Source organism: Mauremys reevesii, linkage group 4 (genome assembly GCF_016161935.1).
Source record: "Mauremys reevesii isolate NIE-2019 linkage group 4, ASM1616193v1, whole genome shotgun sequence".
In the NCBI taxonomy this organism is placed as follows: domain Eukaryota; kingdom Metazoa; phylum Chordata; order Testudines; family Geoemydidae; genus Mauremys; species Mauremys reevesii.
In genome coordinates this window covers 87164558-87182606 of record NC_052626.1, presented here as the reverse complement: position 1 = coordinate 87182606, position 18049 = coordinate 87164558, and the positions used below count along the sequence as shown (strand labels likewise).

At 52.8% G+C, this 18049-nt stretch overlaps 1 protein-coding gene across 1 annotated transcript; it reads right to left on the bottom strand.

Annotated features, from left to right (window-relative positions):
• Nucleotides 1-1737: 1737 nt before the first annotated feature.
• On the bottom strand, nt 1738-17752 carry LOC120403956. The gene is made up of 8 exons (XM_039535982.1): nt 17647-17752; nt 16550-16647; nt 12824-12919; nt 11501-11580; nt 9985-10108; nt 9269-9355; nt 5686-5821; nt 1738-1841 (listed from the first exon to the last, which is right to left on the bottom strand). Exons 2-8 carry the CDS (start codon nt 16616-16618, stop codon nt 1738-1740), a joined length of 696 nt encoding a protein of 231 aa, XP_039391916.1. The 5' UTR covers nt 16619-16647; nt 17647-17752.
• Nucleotides 17753-18049: the final 297 nt, after the last annotated feature.

Sequence of the window (18049 nt, the reverse complement as noted above, 5' to 3'; positions counted from 1 at the left end):
CAGAACCTCTTCACCAGCCCCAGGCCTAGAACACAGCACCAGTTCCCAGCCTATCGATTCATAGACTGCAAGGCCACAAGCGGTCATGGTGATCACCTAGACCAGGGGTAGGCAACCTATGGCATGTGTGCTGAAGGTGGCACGTGAGCTGATTTTCAGTGGCACTCACACTGCCGGGGCCTGGCCACCGGTCCAGGGAGATCTGCATTTTAATTTCATTTTAAATGAAGCTTCTTAAAAATTTAAAAAAACTTATTTACTTTATATACAACAATATTTAGTTATTTATTATAGACTTATAGAAAGAGATTTTCTACAAACATTAAAATGTATGACTGACACGTGAAACCTTAAATTAGAGTGAATAAAGGAAGACTCGGCACACCACTTCTGAAAGGTTGTTGACCCCTGACCTAGACTGACCCCCTGCATTTCACAGTTCAGAGAACTGCCCCCCAATAATGCCTAGCACCCAGAGACAGAGTCTCCCACGGATGGGCTCCCCCAGCACGGTGTTCTCACTGCAGCTCTTACCCTCACCAAGCCTAGGCCGGGAACCTCCAGGATCTTATGCAGCATGTTCCTGGCCGTCACTGCGTCATGGACGCTGGAGTCTCTCACGCCGTCGATAGCAACGAGGAGGAAGTCCATGCTCTCGGATGGGTTGAAGTACTTCCCAAACAGCTGAAACAAACTGCTAGTGAAACCCCTTTTGCTGCCCAGCGCGGATCTGGTCAGCGGCCAAGCAGCCAGGACTGGCCCGGCCAGGAGTGCAGGCAAACCCCACTCTACCGGGACAGGCCTGGCTTACTGCACCTGGGCAGCACAGTACCCAGCCAGCAATTGGAAGCTGTCATGCATGGCAGAGGCCAGCGTGGCAGTGCACGGGGGCACAATACTGCGCAGCACGGATACACTCTCTAGTGCTCAGCAGGGGCTGGTGCTCGTACGCAGATGCAATGATGCCTTTTATTGCATTAATCTCTGAGGAAGCTCCCAGCAAACCTGACAAGGAGCTGGGATCAGGTTTGGATGAGCCCCAGTGCATCTTGCGGTGTGTCATGTAGGCAGGTATATTGGGCTGCATTAGTAGAAGCATTGCCTGCAGATGGAGGGAAGTGATTATTCCCCTCTATTGGGCACTGGTGAGGTCACATCTGGAGTATTGCGTCAAGTTTTGGGCCCCATACAAGAGAAAGGATGTGGACAAATCAGAGAGAGTCCAGCAGAGGGCAAGGAAAATGATGCGGGGGCTGGGGCACATGACTTGATAGCAGCCTTCACTACCTGCAGGGGGGTTCCAAAGAGGATGGAGCTCGGCTGTTCTCAGTGGTGGCAGATGAGAGAACAAGGAGCAATGGTCTCAAGTTGCAGTGGGGGAGATTTAGGTTGGATATTAGGAAACACTATTTCACTAGGAGGGTGGTGAAGCACTGGAATGGGTTACCTAGGAAGGTGGTGGAATCTCCATCCTTAGAGGTTTTTAAGGTCAGGCTTGACAAAGCCCTGGCTGGGATGATTTAGTTGGGTTGGTCCTGCTTTGAGTAAGGGGTTGGACTAGATAATTTCCTGAGGTCTATTATTCTTTGAGGTGGAGTGGGCCATAGGCAGGTCTCTGTCCCAGCTGGATGGGGTTAGTCACATCCTGGGTCTGTCCCTTCCCCCTGACTCCTAGGGTGTTAATTTCTGACTCCTGATAACTCTGGGCACAACAATCCCAGGAAGCACTGACTGTAGTTACCGATGTGATATTGCTGATGTTGGTGACCCAGAAGGCTCTCTCAGTTTGACTGTCCTTGAGGATCTGCTGATACTCTGCGCGTGCTTCACCAGCATTTTGGCTGACCCAGGGAGAAACAGACAACAGGCAATATAAATCAGACCTTCGGTTAGCAAACGGGAGTTTTGCAAGGAAGTTTAGAGAGGTGTGTGAGAGACAAGTACATCTAACAAACATACTGTAAACTCAGGCCAATAACCTGTTCCCCATCCCTCCCCCAAACTAAACAAACTAACCTCCCTGGAAGAGTAAAAATAAACCAGGCAGAAGGGCAGCAGCAGCGTGGGGCTCTCCAGTTGATTGCACTGAATGCAGCATGTACGATTACCAGCCCTGTGGGCAGGTAGCATATGTGGGCATTTGGCCCAAGGAGCTACTGGCCCTCGGAGACCAGGAGACCAGAGGGGCTGAACTGGTGGAGCTAAGGGAGACAGTGAGGTACATAGAGGAGACTTTTAGGGATGCAGTAGAGTAGTCCCACTCCCAGTCTGACAGCCTCTGTGCTGCTGAGGAGGGTGAAAGTTTCGGGGAAGGAGAACATCGAGCTGGGGCAGAGGGAGACGATCCCATAGTTGGGACCCACCTTCCAGATGAAGTCATGATGTCCTCTCACACTGAGGCTACCCCTCCTGAGGTGGGAATCCCACTTACAAAGAGAAGCCAGGAAATAGTAATGGGGGATTCAATCAATAGACACATAAACAGTTGGGTTTGTGATGACTGGGAGAACCGCATGGTAAATTGCCTGCCTGGTGCAAAGGTTGCAGCTATCACGAGACATCCAGACAGACTTATGTGCAGTGCTGTGGTATGTAACCTAGCGTTTAAATCGGCCTCTGTATGAGATAGCTAATGTGAGAGTGAATTTTAAAAAAGTCTCCAGATGTGATCCCTGGTAAGCCTGACTTCAGTACCAGGTAAATTGTTGAAACTATAGGAAAGAACAGAATTATCAGATGCGTTGGTGAACACAATTTGTTGAGGCAGAGCCAACATGCCTTTTATAAAGGGAAATCATGCCTCACCAGTCTATTAGAATTCTTTGAAGCAGTCAACAAGGATGTGGAGAAGGGTGATCCAATGGATATAGTGTACTTGGACTTTCAGAAAGCCTTTGACAGGGTCCCTCACCAAAGGCTCTTAACCTAAGGAAGCTGTCATGGGATAAGAGGGGAGGTTCTCTCATGAGTCAGTGGTTAAAAGATAGGAAGCAAAGGACAGGAATAAATGGCCAGTTTTCACAGTGGAGAGAGGTAAATAACGTGGTCCCCCAAGGATCTGTGTTGAGACCAGTGTAGTTCAACATAGTCATAAATGATCCAGAAAAAGGGGTAACCAGTGAGGTGGCAAAATTTGCAGATGATACAAAATGACTCAAGATAGTTAAATCCAAAGCAGCCTGCGAAGAGCTACAAAGGGATCTAAAAAAAATGAGGGACTGGGCAAGAAAATGGCAGATGAAATTCAATATTGATAAATGCAAAGTAATGCACATTGGAAATCATAATCCCAACTATACATACAAAATTATGGGGTTGAAATGACCACTCAAGAAAGAGATTTTGGAGTTATCGTAAATAGTTCTCTGAAAACATCCAGTCAATGTGCAGCGGCAGTTAAAAAAGCAAACAGAATGATGGGACCCATGAGGAAAGGATAGATAATAAAACAGAAAAATATCATAATGGTTCTATACAGTGGTGAGCTGGAGCCGTTTCCCACAGGTTCCCAAGAACCGGTTGCTAAAATTAGACCTCCGTGGAGAACCGGTTGTTAAAGGGCCAGGGGGTGGGCAAAGAACTCCGGTCCATGGGCGGGACCATCCTGTTGCTCCCAGGATTCCCAGCTGGGGAGGCTGAGGTTCCCCTGGACCCTCTCCCGCTTCCCCCCAGCTGCAGCGTGGCCAGCTGCTGGCGCCAGCTGGGCAGCTCAGCTGAGCTCGGGAGTCGTCCTGCTGCCACTTTTTGAGTAGCCCGGCAAGTGGGGTGGGAGAGGGGGCTGCTGCAAGCTCCAGGGCTAGCCAGAGGGGAGGGAAGGGGAAGGGGCAAGTGGGGCAATTGGCCCAGGCCCTGCAGGGGCCCCCGGCCCCACGAGGATGTCTCCCCCGGGCTCTCCCCCGCTTCCCCCACCCCGCAGAGCCGCAGCATGGCCAGCAGCTGGGCAGCTCATCTGGGCTGCCGGCAAGGTAAGGGGACGGGGGGCTGCGAGCTCTGGGGCTGCAAGGTGGGGCAAGTAGGGCAATTTGCCCCGGCCCCTCGGCCCCACGAGGATGTCTCCCCCGGGCTCTCCCCCGCTTCCCCCACCTCGCAGAGCCGCAGCATGGCCAGCAGCTGTGCAGCTCAGCTGAGCTCTGGGCTGCCAGCAAGGTAAGGGGCGGGGGGCTGCGAGCTCCGGGGCGGCAAGTGGGGCAATTTGCCACGGCCCCCTGGCCCCACGAGGATGTCTCCTCCCGGCCCCACGAGGATGTCTCCTCCCGGCCCCCTGCAGAGCTTCAGCGTGGCCAGCAGCTGGGCAGCTCAGCTGAGCTCCTGAGTCGTCCTGCTGCTTTGAGATGCCGGCAAGGTAAGGTACGGGGGAGACTACGAGCTCCAGGGCTGCGGGGGGGAGGGCAAGTGGGGCAATTTGCCCCAGGCCCTGCAGGGCCCCCAGACTCTCCTCAAAATGCTTCCCTCCCTTAAATCAGAACTTTTATAGGGAACCGGTTGTTAAGATTTTGGCAGCTCATCACTGGTTCTATATAAATCTATGATGCTCCTGAAACCTTGAATACTGCCTGCAGTTCTGGTCGCCCCATCTCAAAACAGATATACCAGAATTGTAAAAGGTGCAGAGACTCCAGGGCTGGGAGAGGGGGGGGCAATTTGCCCCAGGCCCTGCAGGGGCCCCCAGACTCTCCAAACAAAAATGATTAGGGGGATGGAACAGCTTCCATATGAGGAGAGATAAAAAAGATGGGGGACAAGGGTACACTTCAAACACTGTATCGCCGTAGCTGCACTGGCGCTGTAGCGTTTAAGTGAAGATGCTCCTATGCAAAGAAGCTCTTAATCCACCTCCCCGAGAGGCGCTGGCTAGGTGAGTGGGAGAGGTGCTCCTGCCGACAGGGGTGTGGATTTTTCACACCCCTGAGCAATATAGTTATAACAATATAGGTCTGTAGTAGAGACCTGGGACTATTTCTTTTAGACAAGAGATGACTAAGGGGGGATATGATAGAAGTCTATAAAATCATGACTGGTATGAAGAAAGTGACTCGGGAAGTGTTATTTACTCCTGCACATAACAGGAGAACTAGGGGTCACTTTATGAAATGAATAGGCAGCAAGTTAAAAACAAACAAAAGAAGGTATCTGTGCACACAATGCACAGGCAACCTGTGGAAATTGTTGCCGTGGGATGTTGTGAAGGCTAAAAGTATAATTGGATTCAAGATAATCAGGGCATGTAACCCCATACTCTGCATGTCCCTAAACCTCTGACTACCAGAAACTGGGACTGCATGTCAGGGGATGGATCACTCAGAATTTCCCTCTTCAGTTCATTCCCTCTGAAACATGAAGCACTGGCCACTATCTGAAGACACAATATTGGGCTAGATGAACCATTGGTCTGACTCAGTATGTCTAAGTATGTCACATTCTTATGTGAGTTATGAAGAGTAGAATACGGATAGAGGAAGCTAAAGACATTGGGGGAAACTCCATGGCTTGCAGGACTAAGGAGGGTTTCTTTAAAAAAAGTGAATTAGGAACAAAAGAAATCGTAGCAGTGGTGTAGGCTCATTACTAGATGGAGACTGTTTAAAAGGTTGCAGAAAAGGTGGAAGTGTTCAATAAATATGTTTTTCATGTTGGAAACCCCATGTCAGTGTATTTAGGAAGGACAAGGGTCTCCAGTGCTCTTACATTTTAGCAGCTGCATGAAGGAGAAGAGGTGGTGAAGTCCCTCCACAGCCGATTGCCAGATCTCCTGCTCCTGCTCCACACAGCACAGAGTGAGACACCCCACCAGCTGGCCCAGGACTCTGAACTCCTCCACTTCCTGATGGAGAGAAGGAGCAAAGGGAGTCACTCGCCCCTGCAGACCTAGCATAGTGAGTCCCCCTGGCATTGCCCTAGCAGTGGGTTAGAACAGGGGGAGGCAGAGGCCACCGCAGAGACTGGGGACAATGAGAGCAGGAGGAGCTGTGGGGCCCATCACCAGGGGCTGAGGAAAGCTCAGCAGGGACGGAGAAATCTGGGCAGCAAAGTCAGCAAACGTTACCCCCGAGTGGGGACCCAGGTAACGAATGAACTAACGTCCAGTCTCCATCTCAAGGGCAAGTTCCTAATCCCAGCCCCTTCTCCCATCCCCCTCCCTTCTTTGACCTCAGGCCCAGGAGCTTGGAGTCACCTTGGACTCCTCTGCTCTGCCTCCTGCCTCTCTCACTCCATCCTGGAGCTCCCAGAGCCCTCCCTTTCCGCGCCGCCCCAGCCTGCCTGCTCTCTCCTGCCGGCTCTCTCCTGCAGCCTTGTCCTCTCGTCTCCCCTCCTGCAGCCCCTGCACTGGCTCCCTGCTCTTCCCCACCTGGCACCAAGCCCCTTGCCCTCCTCTCCCGGGGTCTGCACAGCCTCCCACTCCCACTCCCCAGTTCTCTGGCGCCTTTGGCCCCGCCCATCCCTTTCACTGTGTCCCCTCCCACCTCCCTCCTTCTGTTCTGCTGCCCCAGCCTCTGGGGCACATCATCCGAGCGCCCCGTCCAGCTGCCGGAGGAGGCCCTTCCATAGGGGATGGAGCATCTGGAGCAGCTCAATGGCCCTGAGCATGCAGAGCAAGGGCGTTCATCTGGCAGCCTGGCAGAAGCTGATGCCAAGGCATCCCACAGGCGTCTGACAAAGGGGTGAACAGACACCTGGGTTCGGAGGCTGCTGTCAGGGCAATCCTGTGTAAATGCATTGACCCTGCAGAGCAGACTTTGGTGCTAGGGAACAGCGGGGAGAGTCCTTGGAGACAGAATGATGGAACTCGACCCAAAGCCCACTGGAGTCAGAGGAAAGACCCATCGACTTCAGGGCTCGTTAGATTGGACTCCTACTGAGGATCTTGCTGAGTCACTATTCTAGGCCTGCATTTTCCATGCCAGGGCATGCTGCACCGCAAGGCTGTTCAGTGTAGTTAGGAGGTGGCCAGGGTCACAGGCTGCTCACCTGGAATTTGCACTGAGACCCCATGAATTCCATCAGCCACCTGATCCTTCCCACTGCCCTCAGCCGCTCATGTACCTCCTGGATGTGGTCCAGGGAGCAGGACCTGAGAGAAACAAATTGGGACAAATTGCTAAGGAGAAGTACCAAAAATAGTCCAAGCACATAGGAGAAAATCAGCAAGGCAAAGGCAAAAATGAGTTCTAACTGTCAAGGGACATAAAAGACAATCAGAAGCAGCTCTATAAATGCATTAGGAGCAAGAGAAAGACAAAGGAAAGTGTGGGGCTACTACTCAGCAGGGAAGGAGAGCAAAGAATGGATGACACAGACAAAGCCAAGGTGTTTAATGCCTTTTTTGCTTTAGTTTTCACTAAAAAGGTTAATGACGACTAGATGCTTAACACAATATTAACAACAAGTGGGCAGTAATACAGGCTAGACTAGGGAGAGAACAGGTAAAAGACAATTGAGGTCAGTTAGATGTATTCAAGTTGGCAGAGCCTCATGATATTCACCCTAGATGGAGCTAGGCAAAGAAATCGCTGAACCTTTAGGAGGGTTGAGGTCCCAAAGGACTGGAGAAGGGCAGACACAGAACCTGTCTTCAGAAAGGGGAACAAGGAGGCCCCAAGGAATTATAGACCTGTCAGCCTAACTTTGGTACCCAGAAAGATACTGAACAAGTTATTAAACAGTTTGTAAGAATCTAGAGGAGATAATAGGGTAATAACAAATAGCACCATGCCAAACCAATCTAATTTCCTTCTTTGACAGGGTTACTTGCCTAGTGGATGGAGGCAGGCAGTATATGATGATGTATATGAAGTTTAGTAAGGCTTTTGACACAGTCCCACAAGACATTCTCCTAAGCAAACTAAGCCAGTCTGATCCAGATGAGATTACTATAAGGTGGGCGCCCAACTGATGGAAAGATCGTACTCAAAGAGGAGTTATCACTGACTCGCTGGCAAAGTGGGAGGGTGTCTCAAGTGAGGTCCCCCAGGGGTGTGCCTGGTCCAGTACTAATCAATATTTTCATTAAGAACTTGGTTAACGGAATAGAGAAGATGCTTGTAAAGTTTGCGGATGACACCAAGCTGGGAGCGGTTGCAAGCACTTTGGAGGACAGATTAGAATTCAAAATCAGCTTGCTAAATTGGAGAGTTGGTCTGAAGTCAACAAGATAAAATTCAGTCAAAACAAATGTGACGTAACACACTTAGGAAGGAAAAATGCATAAAAACAAAGTGGGGGATAACCGGCTAGGTGGCAGTACTGCAGAAAAGGATCTGGGGCTTATCATGGATCTCACACTGAATATGAATCAACAGTGTGATGCTGTTGTGAAAAAGGAAATGCCATTCTGAATTGTGTTAGCTTGGAGCTCTGTGTCCAGTTGCAGGCACCACGCTTTAAGAAAGATGTGAACAAACTGGGGCCAGTCCAGAGGACAGCGACAAAAATGATCAGCAGTTTAGAAAACCTGACCTGTGAAGAAAGGTTGAAGGAATTGGGCATGTTTCATCTTGAGAAGACGGAGGGGGCACCTGTAACAGTCTTCAAATACGTTAAGGGCTGTTATACAGAGGATGGTGACAAATTGTTCTCCATGTCCCCTGGAGGTAGGACAAGAAGTAATGAGCTTAATCTGCAGCAAGGGAGATTTAAGTTAAATATTAGGAAAAAGTCTAAGGGTGGCTAAGCACTGGGACAGGTGACCTAGGGAAGTGGTGGACTCCCCATCATGGAGGTTTTAAAAAACAGGCTGGACAAACACTCAACAGGGACAGTCTAGGAATGCTTGGCCCTACCTCAGTGCAGGGGGTGGAGTAGATGACCTCTTGAGATCCCTTCCAGCCCTGCACTTCTGTGATTCCCTCTTCCCAGGTTCTGGGATCGAGGAGACCGAATCTCTGTTAAGGACATTTCCCTCTTTTGGGAGCACAAACCACCCACAGAATCTACTTCCTGTGGCCCCAGAACTAGAATGTTGGGGGACTCTAGCTCGGGCTTTGGCCAGGTTGGTGGGGCCCATGGTGAACACAAAGGAATGCCAGGTTCACATGAGGGCTCAGTGGAGAACACAGCAGATCCCGCCCACGCTCCTCCACCCCACCCCATACAGACTTTTTCAGATATAGTGGGGCACTTGGCCCTCCAGCCCAAGAACCTTTGTAGAGAACGTACTCTGAGGAGCCGAAGGCACGGGGGTGTCCCATGCTTGGGATTAAACAGAGCCTTGGTCCCTGAGCCCCACCCCAGCTACAGGACTAGTCCCCTTCCTGCCCCCACGCCTCCAGACCTTCAAGATGATTTGCAGCACCAGAAGGTTGGGCTCCTGATCCTCGCACACCAAGGCCTTCAGCATCTCATCCATGGTTTTCAAAGTCTGCATGCAGAGCAGAGGAGAAACCAGAGCAAGTGGAGTTACCCAGCCAGGTGATGAACCAATGCCCTGGCGTGTGACACCCCCCAGGTCATAGCAGCCCCTGGTATTACAGCTCACCCACTCACTTGTATCCGCAGGGGACCTACTACAAACTCCTCTTGGCAACAGGGCCCCACCTGTCTTTGCTCTCCCCAAAAAGCCCACTGCACACAGTCTATCCCACTGGGAGAGTCAGACAGGACTCCACATTTGGAGGGCAGATTTCCAGCCAAGTTTCGGCTCCCCTGGCCTATGTGCACCTGAAGCAGCCGATCTCAGGCCTGTGCCCCCAGCCACGCATGGGGGATGAATGTGCTTGTGAAGGGAGTGTCTGTTCCCCACTAATTGTCAGTGCATGTGAAGGATAAATGCCTACTACTGCTACCCTAGGAGGGAGTTACTCCTTTATCTGGGCCTGTGCTTTGGGGCCTGTGCTTTGGTGCTGCAGGTCCTGAGCTGAAGTCCTGTCGGGGAGCTGTGATCATTACACTCTTATGCCAGTGCCAGGTAACCCAGGGGACAGTACACGAGCGAGTGGCAGGATTCCCACTCAGTTTGGGACAGCTCAACATGGCCGGTTTGGGGCTTACTTTGGTGTAGAGAGCAGCCTCCACCTCCTCCATGGTGTGTGCTGGAGGCAGGGAGAAGATGCTGGAGAAGCAGGTGGCGAGCAGGCTGGGTTGTGTCAGGATCCGCACCGGTAGCTTCATTTTGCTAAGAGAAGAGACACATGCGGATTTGGGGTCTGAGGCGGGACTGATGTGCTAATATTGCCCTCAGGCTCCCAGGACATGGAAACACCTGCGGGGGCTCCAGCTGGCGGGTGGCAGATGAGAACAGGCCAGGGGGTGGTGGAAGGAGTTGGTGCTGCCTTCTCCCATACCAGCAGGCAGGGACTTAGTGTAGCCTGCAGCTGTCTGCTGTGACCCCACCAGCACTCACCGGCTGGGGCAGAGATCGCTGCGCTTCACCGAGAAACAACATCCTGCAAATGGCATGGACGGGAGACTAGAGCCTTCTGGCACCAAAGCGCCTCTGAACCCAGCGGCCACAGTGCAGAGGAGCCTGCCAGTCCTGCCCCGCTGGGGGCAAGAGACCCTCCCACCACAGCCGTCTGCACTGCGGCTGCACAGTCCAGGCCAGCACCGAGATGCTGCATCAACCCGCAGCCGGGCAGAACCGAAGCAGAGATCTAAGCCCTGCCCCTGCCCATTGCTCTCAGCCTGCTGGACAGGGCACACAGCTGTGTGCAGGGGGGCAGGAAGGTGGGGACAGTCCAGACAGCATTAACCTCTTCACCCCCACTGCCAGAGCATGGCCCCAGCACATGCAATGAGGTGCCAGGTGACTACTTGAGCTGCCCCTGCAGCCGCGCCCCTCGTGGCAGGCGGCAGCCAGTGAGGAACAGCTACGCCCACTGCTGATGCAAATCCCTCCCCCTCTCACCCCCGCAGAGACGCGATCATGGCCAATGCCGTCGCCTGCCCCATTGTCAGGAAGCCAGTGTGCAGTGGGAAGAGCTGCTCCAGCTCCTGCCCCGCCTCCTCTTCCCATTCCTGGGGAACCTATCGAGCCAACAGCGAGAGCCCAGCTCCAGCCCGCAGCATCCATCACCTTCCAGACGCCTGATGGACAGGGGAAGCTCAGAGCAGGGCGCTAGTGGCACTGAGAGAGAGCCCCCCATGGCACAGGCAGTGCCAAGTGCCAGGGCTCAGCCTGCCCAGCCTCTCAGCCACTGGGAGTCGCTGAGCTGCCAGTGTGATGCAGCTGGCACAGCTGGCACCGACTCCAGTCGCTCCGCTCCAGCAGCACCTAACTGCCCCTCTCCCCCCAGAGGGGACTGGTCCTGCCTCCCACGCCCCCTCCACCATATCTTCATAAGGCCACGTGGAGAGGTCACCAGGCACCGAAGGATCCTCCACCACCTACCCACTGGTGCCAGTCCACATGCACCAGCACCATCATCTGGTGCCACATTTCCTGGGGGAATCAGAAGATGGGGGAGGAGCAGAGGGGGAAATGCCCTGGAAAACTGGCCATGCCAAGAGGCTGGCGTGTCTGGCTGCACGTAGCACTGGCTGGGGCTGGGCCGGGCAGGCTGGGTACCTCAGCTTCATGATGGCGAGCATAGCTTGCTGACGCATCACGCCGGTCAGGGAGTCGACGGACTCGTGATCAATCAGCTCCTGAGGAGACAATGTGGGGAAATGCCAGCTGGGCTCCAAGCTCCTGCAAGGCTCCGACAGGATCAAAGCGCAGGGCCTGCAACACGTGGGCTCGGCAGCCAGGTCGTCCTACTGCAGGCTTGATGGTGTGCAGGGCTCCAGCCGGGGAGCGCAGTGCAGGGCCTGTGCTCAGTGTCCCAGTGTCACGCGCCAGTGCTCTGCAAAGGCTCCATCAGCATTAGCACCCAAGGACTCCACCTGAGATCAGGCCCCCTTGTGCCCGGTGCTGCACACACACAGTGAGAGCCAGTCCCTGCCCCAGAGAGCTCACGAGCTAACTAGACGAGACAAGACATGGGAGGGAAATTGAGGCACAGAGGGGGAAGTGACTTGCCCAAGGTCTTACTGCAGAACTGGGAGTAGAACCCCGGTGTGTTGAGCCCCAGCCCACTGGACCACCCACCAGCCCACGCTGTCCCACGTTCAGGGAAGGGAGGTTAGCTCTGGAAAGCTTTCTGCAGCGCTGGAGAGCAAAGACTTTCCAAATCTACGGAGCAGATTTGTTGCTAGTTCCCTAGTGAGCACTGACTGCGGAGTGTTGGGGCTCTGGGCAGGGAGACTGGCGTACACAGAGCGACCCGGTGACTTGGGAAGCTGGGTGCAAGGGAACAATCTACGTTTCAATACAGTTATATGTTTAGGAACAAAGATGGCAGGTCACACCCACAGCATGGGGGGTCCTAACCTGGGAAGCGGTGACTCTGGAAAAGACTTGGCAGTCATGGTAATCAGCTGCCCATGAGCGCCCAGTGCGAAGTTGGGGCCAAAAGGGCTAATGCCATCCCAGGATGTACAAACAGGGCAATCTCCAGTTGTTAGAGAGGTTATTTTCCCTCTGTATTTGGCACTGGTGCGACCGCTGCTGGGATCCTGTGTCCAGGTCTGGTGCCCACAATTCAAGGAGAATGTTGATAAATTGGAGGGGGGTTAGAGAACAGCCCCAAGAGTGACTGAAGGACTGGGAAACATGCCTGATAGTGAGAGACTCAAGGAGCTCAATCAGTTCAGCTTAACAAAGAGAAAGTTACAGGGTGACTTGATGACAGTCTGTAAGTACCTACAGGGGAAGCAAATACTGGATAATGGGCTCTTCAGTCTGACTCGATCCAATGATTGGCAGCTGAAGTTCGACAAATCTGCAAAGATCTCCAGGACAATCACTAAACCCGCCAAGTAACACAGCCCCAGTGTGTGTTTTACTCACCTTTATCTTCTCCACTAGCAGGGCTTTGTTCATAAAAGCAGGCAGGCTTCTGAGGGTGCTGATGGAATCCAAGAACTTGAGTTTCTTGGCCTCGTCCTACGCCCCGCAGATATTAGACACAAACAGGAAGGTTAGCGTGGAAAGGAGCTGCCAGTGGGAGAGATGTCAGAAAGCTTCCCCCCAGTGCTGCTCAGGCTTTGATATGCCAAATGGCAGAAGGCCATTCATCCGGCAACAGGAGTGACTATCTGGGGAGGGCAGGGCAGCTCTGTATGAAACCGGACCAGAGAGGGAGCAGATCTCACGGGGTAGGTGTCCAGAGAGGAACTGCAACATGGCAGCTAAGCAGCCAGACAGTGTTAGCAGGGGCTTGACAGAGTGGGAGGAACATCTGGGTGGGATACCCTGACACCCCAATATTCACCACTGTCATGTCATTAGGATATGTTTTGTACAAAGTACATATTGGTATTGGTACATATAAGGTATTGTAAAAGTCTTTATCTGCTAGACATTAATGTCTCATTGGATTGTATGTGCTATCGCTGTATGTGCAGTTATGAAGTTCAGCTATGTATGTGTTCCTGAAACACGTTGTGAGGTTCAAAACAACCTTTCAGGTACAACAGTAAAAATGCCAAACAATGGCTTCTTGAGGAAATGCACACAAACAGCATAGAAACCTCTTCGAGATAACGCTACACAGTGGGAACTGTTGGACCCAGGTCGCAGCAAAAGAGTTTTCCAGCAGGTGGGAAGAGGAGATAAAAGGGGAACAATGACATCGGGGGGACCTCACGCTCCCTGCAATAAGACACCTGGAAACACCTGAGGGACAAAGATTGAACTATGAGAAGTGATGGTCTCAGGCTGGAGAGAGATTCCTAACCTGTGTAAGAAAACCTGGGAAATCCAAGCTGCACAGCAAAGAATCTTAAGAATCTGCCAGCCTGAGAATTTGCTAGTGTAGATCCTATCTATCTAGTGTGGAAAGCTTAGTTTGTATGTTGTGTTTATTTACTAAGGTAATCTGCCTTGTTCTGTTTGCTATCTCTTAGAACCACTTAAAATCTACCTCTTGTAGTTAAGAATCTTATTTCTTGTTTGTACCATAACCCAGTTTGTACAATTAGTAACTGGGGAGAGGGGCAAAGAGTTGGGCATGCCTCTCTCCACATCAAGGGAGGAGGCAAATTTCATAAAACCTTTGGGTCTGTACTCCAAAGGAGGTGGGCACCAGAGTACTGGGACAAGCCCCTTCAGCTGAGTCTTCCCAGAGCTGATCTCAGGGTCTGTGTCTTTCTGCAGCTGGGCATGGCCCTGCCTGAGTGTATGGCTGAAAGTGGCTTGTGAGCCGAGCCCAGGGCCGCCCAGAGGATTCGGGGGGCTGGGGCAAAGCAATTTCAGGAGCCCCTTCCATAAAAAAATAGTTGCAATACTATAGTGTCATGTATTTGGAAATGTAAAAAATAACCAGTGAAATACATTCAAAAATAATTTTTAATAATTTGAAAATACACCTCTACCTCGATATAACGCTGTCCTGTGGAGCCAAAAAGTCTTACCGCATTATAGGTGAAACCGTATTATATCGAACTTGCTTTGATCCACTGGAGTGCGCAGCCCCACCCCATGAGCACTGCTTTACGCGTTACATCCGAATTCGTGTTATATTGGGTAGTGTTATATCGGGGTAGAGGTATACACGAAATACATGATTTTAAAACATTCAATGCTTTAATGTGTGTGTCATAACTATAAAGGGAAGGGAACTGCCCTCCTGTGTACAATACTATAAAATCCCTCCTCGGCAGAGACACTAAAATCCTTTTACCTGTAAAGGGTTAAGAAGCTCAGGTAACCTGGCTGACACCTGACCCAAAGGACCAATAAGGAGACAAGATACTTTCAAATCTTGGCGGCGGGGAGGAGGCTTTTGTTTGTGCCCTTTGTTTTGGTGGTGTTCGCTCTTTGGACTAAGAGGGACCGGACATCAATCCATGTTCTCCAAATCTTTCTGAACAAGTCTCTCATATTTCAAACTTGTAAGTAACAGCCAGGCAAGGCGTGTTAGGTTTAACTTTGTTTTCTCAACTTGTAAATGTTCCTTTTTGCGAAGAGGATTTACCTCTGTTTGCTGTAACTTTGAACCTAAGGCTAGAGGGGGTTCCTCTGGGCTCTATGAATCTGATTACCCTGTAAAGTTATTTTCCATCCTGATTTTACAGAGATGAGTTTTACCTTTCTTTCTTTAATTAAAAGCCTTCTTTTTAAGAACCTGATTGATTTTCCTTGTTTTAAGATCCAAGGGATTGGATCTGGACTCACCAGGAATTGGTGGGGAAAGGAGGGGATGGTTAAATTCTCCTTGTGTTAAGATCCAAGGGGTTGGATCGGTGTTCACCAGGGACTTGGTGAAGAAGTCTCTCAAGACTATCTAGGAAGGGAGTTAGTATTTAGGAGTGGTGGCAGCAAAACCAGATCTAAGCTGGTAGTTAAGCTTAGAGGTGTTCATGCAGGTCCCCACATCTGTACCCTAAAGTTCAGAGTGGGAAGGAACCTTGACAGTATGTATACATTTGCAATTACATAATGGGCTGTCGCTGGGTGATGGTGATGGTTGGTGCCAATGGGCGGCGCTGCCTGGGGGTGGCGCTGCTGTTGCCCAGGGCTGGGTGGGGAGCTGGGCTCAGGGCTGGGGGGGCCTGTCAGGAGGGTGTCCAGCTCAGAGGGGCTTACCATGCTGCTTACTCCCACCTCCCCACTCTCCCAGAGCCTCAGAGCGCGCCGCGTCCATGAGCTTTCCTGGCCCCTGGACAGCACTGCAGCAGCCTGGCTCCATCGGGACCTGAGCTCACAGCCCCGCCCCCTTACCATGTGGTTCTGAGCAGGAGGTGCTCAGGCCATGCCTCCTTACCACGCAGCTCTGAGTGGGAGGAGCTCAGCCCCGCCCCCTTACCAGGCAGCTCAAGCAGGAGGTGCTCAGGCCATGCCCCCTTACCATGCAGCTCAAGCAGGAGGTGCTCAGGCCCCGCCCCCTTACCATGCGGCTCTGAGCAGGAGGTGCTCAGGCCCCGCCCCCTTACCATGCAGCTCAAGCAGGAGGTGCTCAGGCCATGCCTCCTTACCATGCAGCTCAAGCGGGAGGAGCTCAGGCCCCGCCCAAGCCACGCTGCTTTAGCTCTGTCCAGGGCCACTCCTGGAGGCGGTGCGCTGAGGCGCCGGGGGATGGGGGCAGGCGGAGGGAGCCTCCGGCATTCTCGTGGGGGCCTCTGCGTGGCCCGGGGCCTGGTGCAAATTGCCCCACTTTTCCCCCCCTCTGGGTGGCCCTGCCCAAGCCCAGCAAGACAAGGTAAAGGGGGCCCAGGCTGGCAGAACAGGCGGGCTCAGTGGTATCCCGATACATCAGGTGGCACCTCAAAGGGGCTGGAAATTGAAAGTAGACAAATTCAAACTGGAAATGTACGTTTTTAACTGAGAAAGTAATAGACCATTGGAACAACTGAGCAAGTGGCATGGTGGGTGACCTTTTGTAACTCAAGACAGGAGATTTTTAAGATGCTTTAGTTTAAACAGGAATTATTCGGGGGCTGGTCTCTGGCCTGTGTTATACAGGAGGTCACAGTGGTCCCATCTGGCCTTAGAATCCATGCGTCTCCCGGAGAAGGGCGGATGGTGCATGTGGACAGGGCACTAGCTGACAGGTCAGAGGAGGGCTCTTAGTACCTGTTCATTGCTCGTGAGAAAGGCTTCGATGTAATCCAGAGCCTCTTTCTCCTCCGAGTCTAGCCTCATCAAGCAGGCGTTACAGTAGGCTGGTGAATCTGATCAAAGACAGAGCGGTGGTAATACCTGGGTCTACCAAGCTGCAGGCTGGGTGACAGAGATCTTAGAAAACCCTTACCCCTCACTTCCGCCCCAGCAGGGGAGCAGCCCCGATGCACAGCAGGGTCTGGCACAGCGATTCCTGGATTCCTCACCTCTTTGCTGCCCAGCCCAGCAAAGATCCAGTCAGAGCCCTGGTTCCCAACAGCCACCCCACTTCCCCGCCCAGCATGCAGGCTCAGTCTGGGGATTTGGAGGCGTCACATCTGGAAGGAGGGATGATGTCAGGCCATGAGTGGTGTCCCAACTCTCCAGGCCATTGCTGGAGGGCAGAGGGACTGGCAGTGAATTGGTCTGGTCCTCGTGTAGGAGAGGGAACAGTTGCCCAGTCTGTGTGAGAGATGGGGACCCAGAGCCTGCCCGTTCTGCTTGTTCTGACTGCCTCTCCTGCCACCAACAGCCAGCCAGAGCCATCGGGTGTAACCTGGGCAGGCACTGGGCTCCCATCGTCAACACTCCCCCCCAAATGCCCTGTGCTGGGACATGCAACAAAGGAGCCAGCAGATGGGGCTGCAACACCAGGGGGCATCTTAGGCTCTGGCGGTGCCCTGCAATCCTAGGCTTTAACAACCCACCCTGCACCAAGCAGCCCCTTCGACGGGTGGAAAATATCTTCCAACCCTGCAGCGTGACAGATAAGGGTGGGCGATTCAGTCAGTCTCCACCCCATGCTTCGGCTGCCGTTTCTAATGCCCCAATCAGCTCTAGAGGCTGCAGCTGCTGCCAGCAGGAGGGGCCATTCCCCCCTGCCGGGGTTTTCCTGTCTCTCCATCTCATGGCAGCTCAGAGCAATACAAGGTCTATGGAGTCTTCTCCCCCCAGTGACACCCTAGTCCTGCCACCCAACCCCCAGAGGGGCCAAGCCCCACCGCAATGCAGGGCCATGGCCCCGGCCATTTCTGCAGCCCCCTCCGCCCACGCAGGAGGTACCCACTCACCGGCATGGAAGGGCTGAGGCACACACAGCTCCTGCTTCTGCTGTGGGCTCTTTTGCCAACTCTTCCATTGGGGAGGTTTCGTCTCCTCCCAGGCACCGATGGGCTTTGAGGGTCCTTGGGGGCTTCTTCAGCCATCCTGCAAGAAGCCAGGACAAGGCATTGCTTGTGAGTGACAAGAGGTGACTGCCCCGTTCAGCATCAGGGCCAGCCCAATTATTTCTGTTCCACCAGCGCCTACAGATGCCAGCTGAGATCAGGGCCCTGTTGCACCAGGTGCTGCAGACAATCGCTGGGCTGTAGGGCTCAGACTCTAACTAGCCAAGGCAGCCAGCAGAGAAACAAGTGAAGGGATGTGCTCAAAGTCACCCAGCCAGTCAGCAGGACAGGCAGGATTAGAACCCAG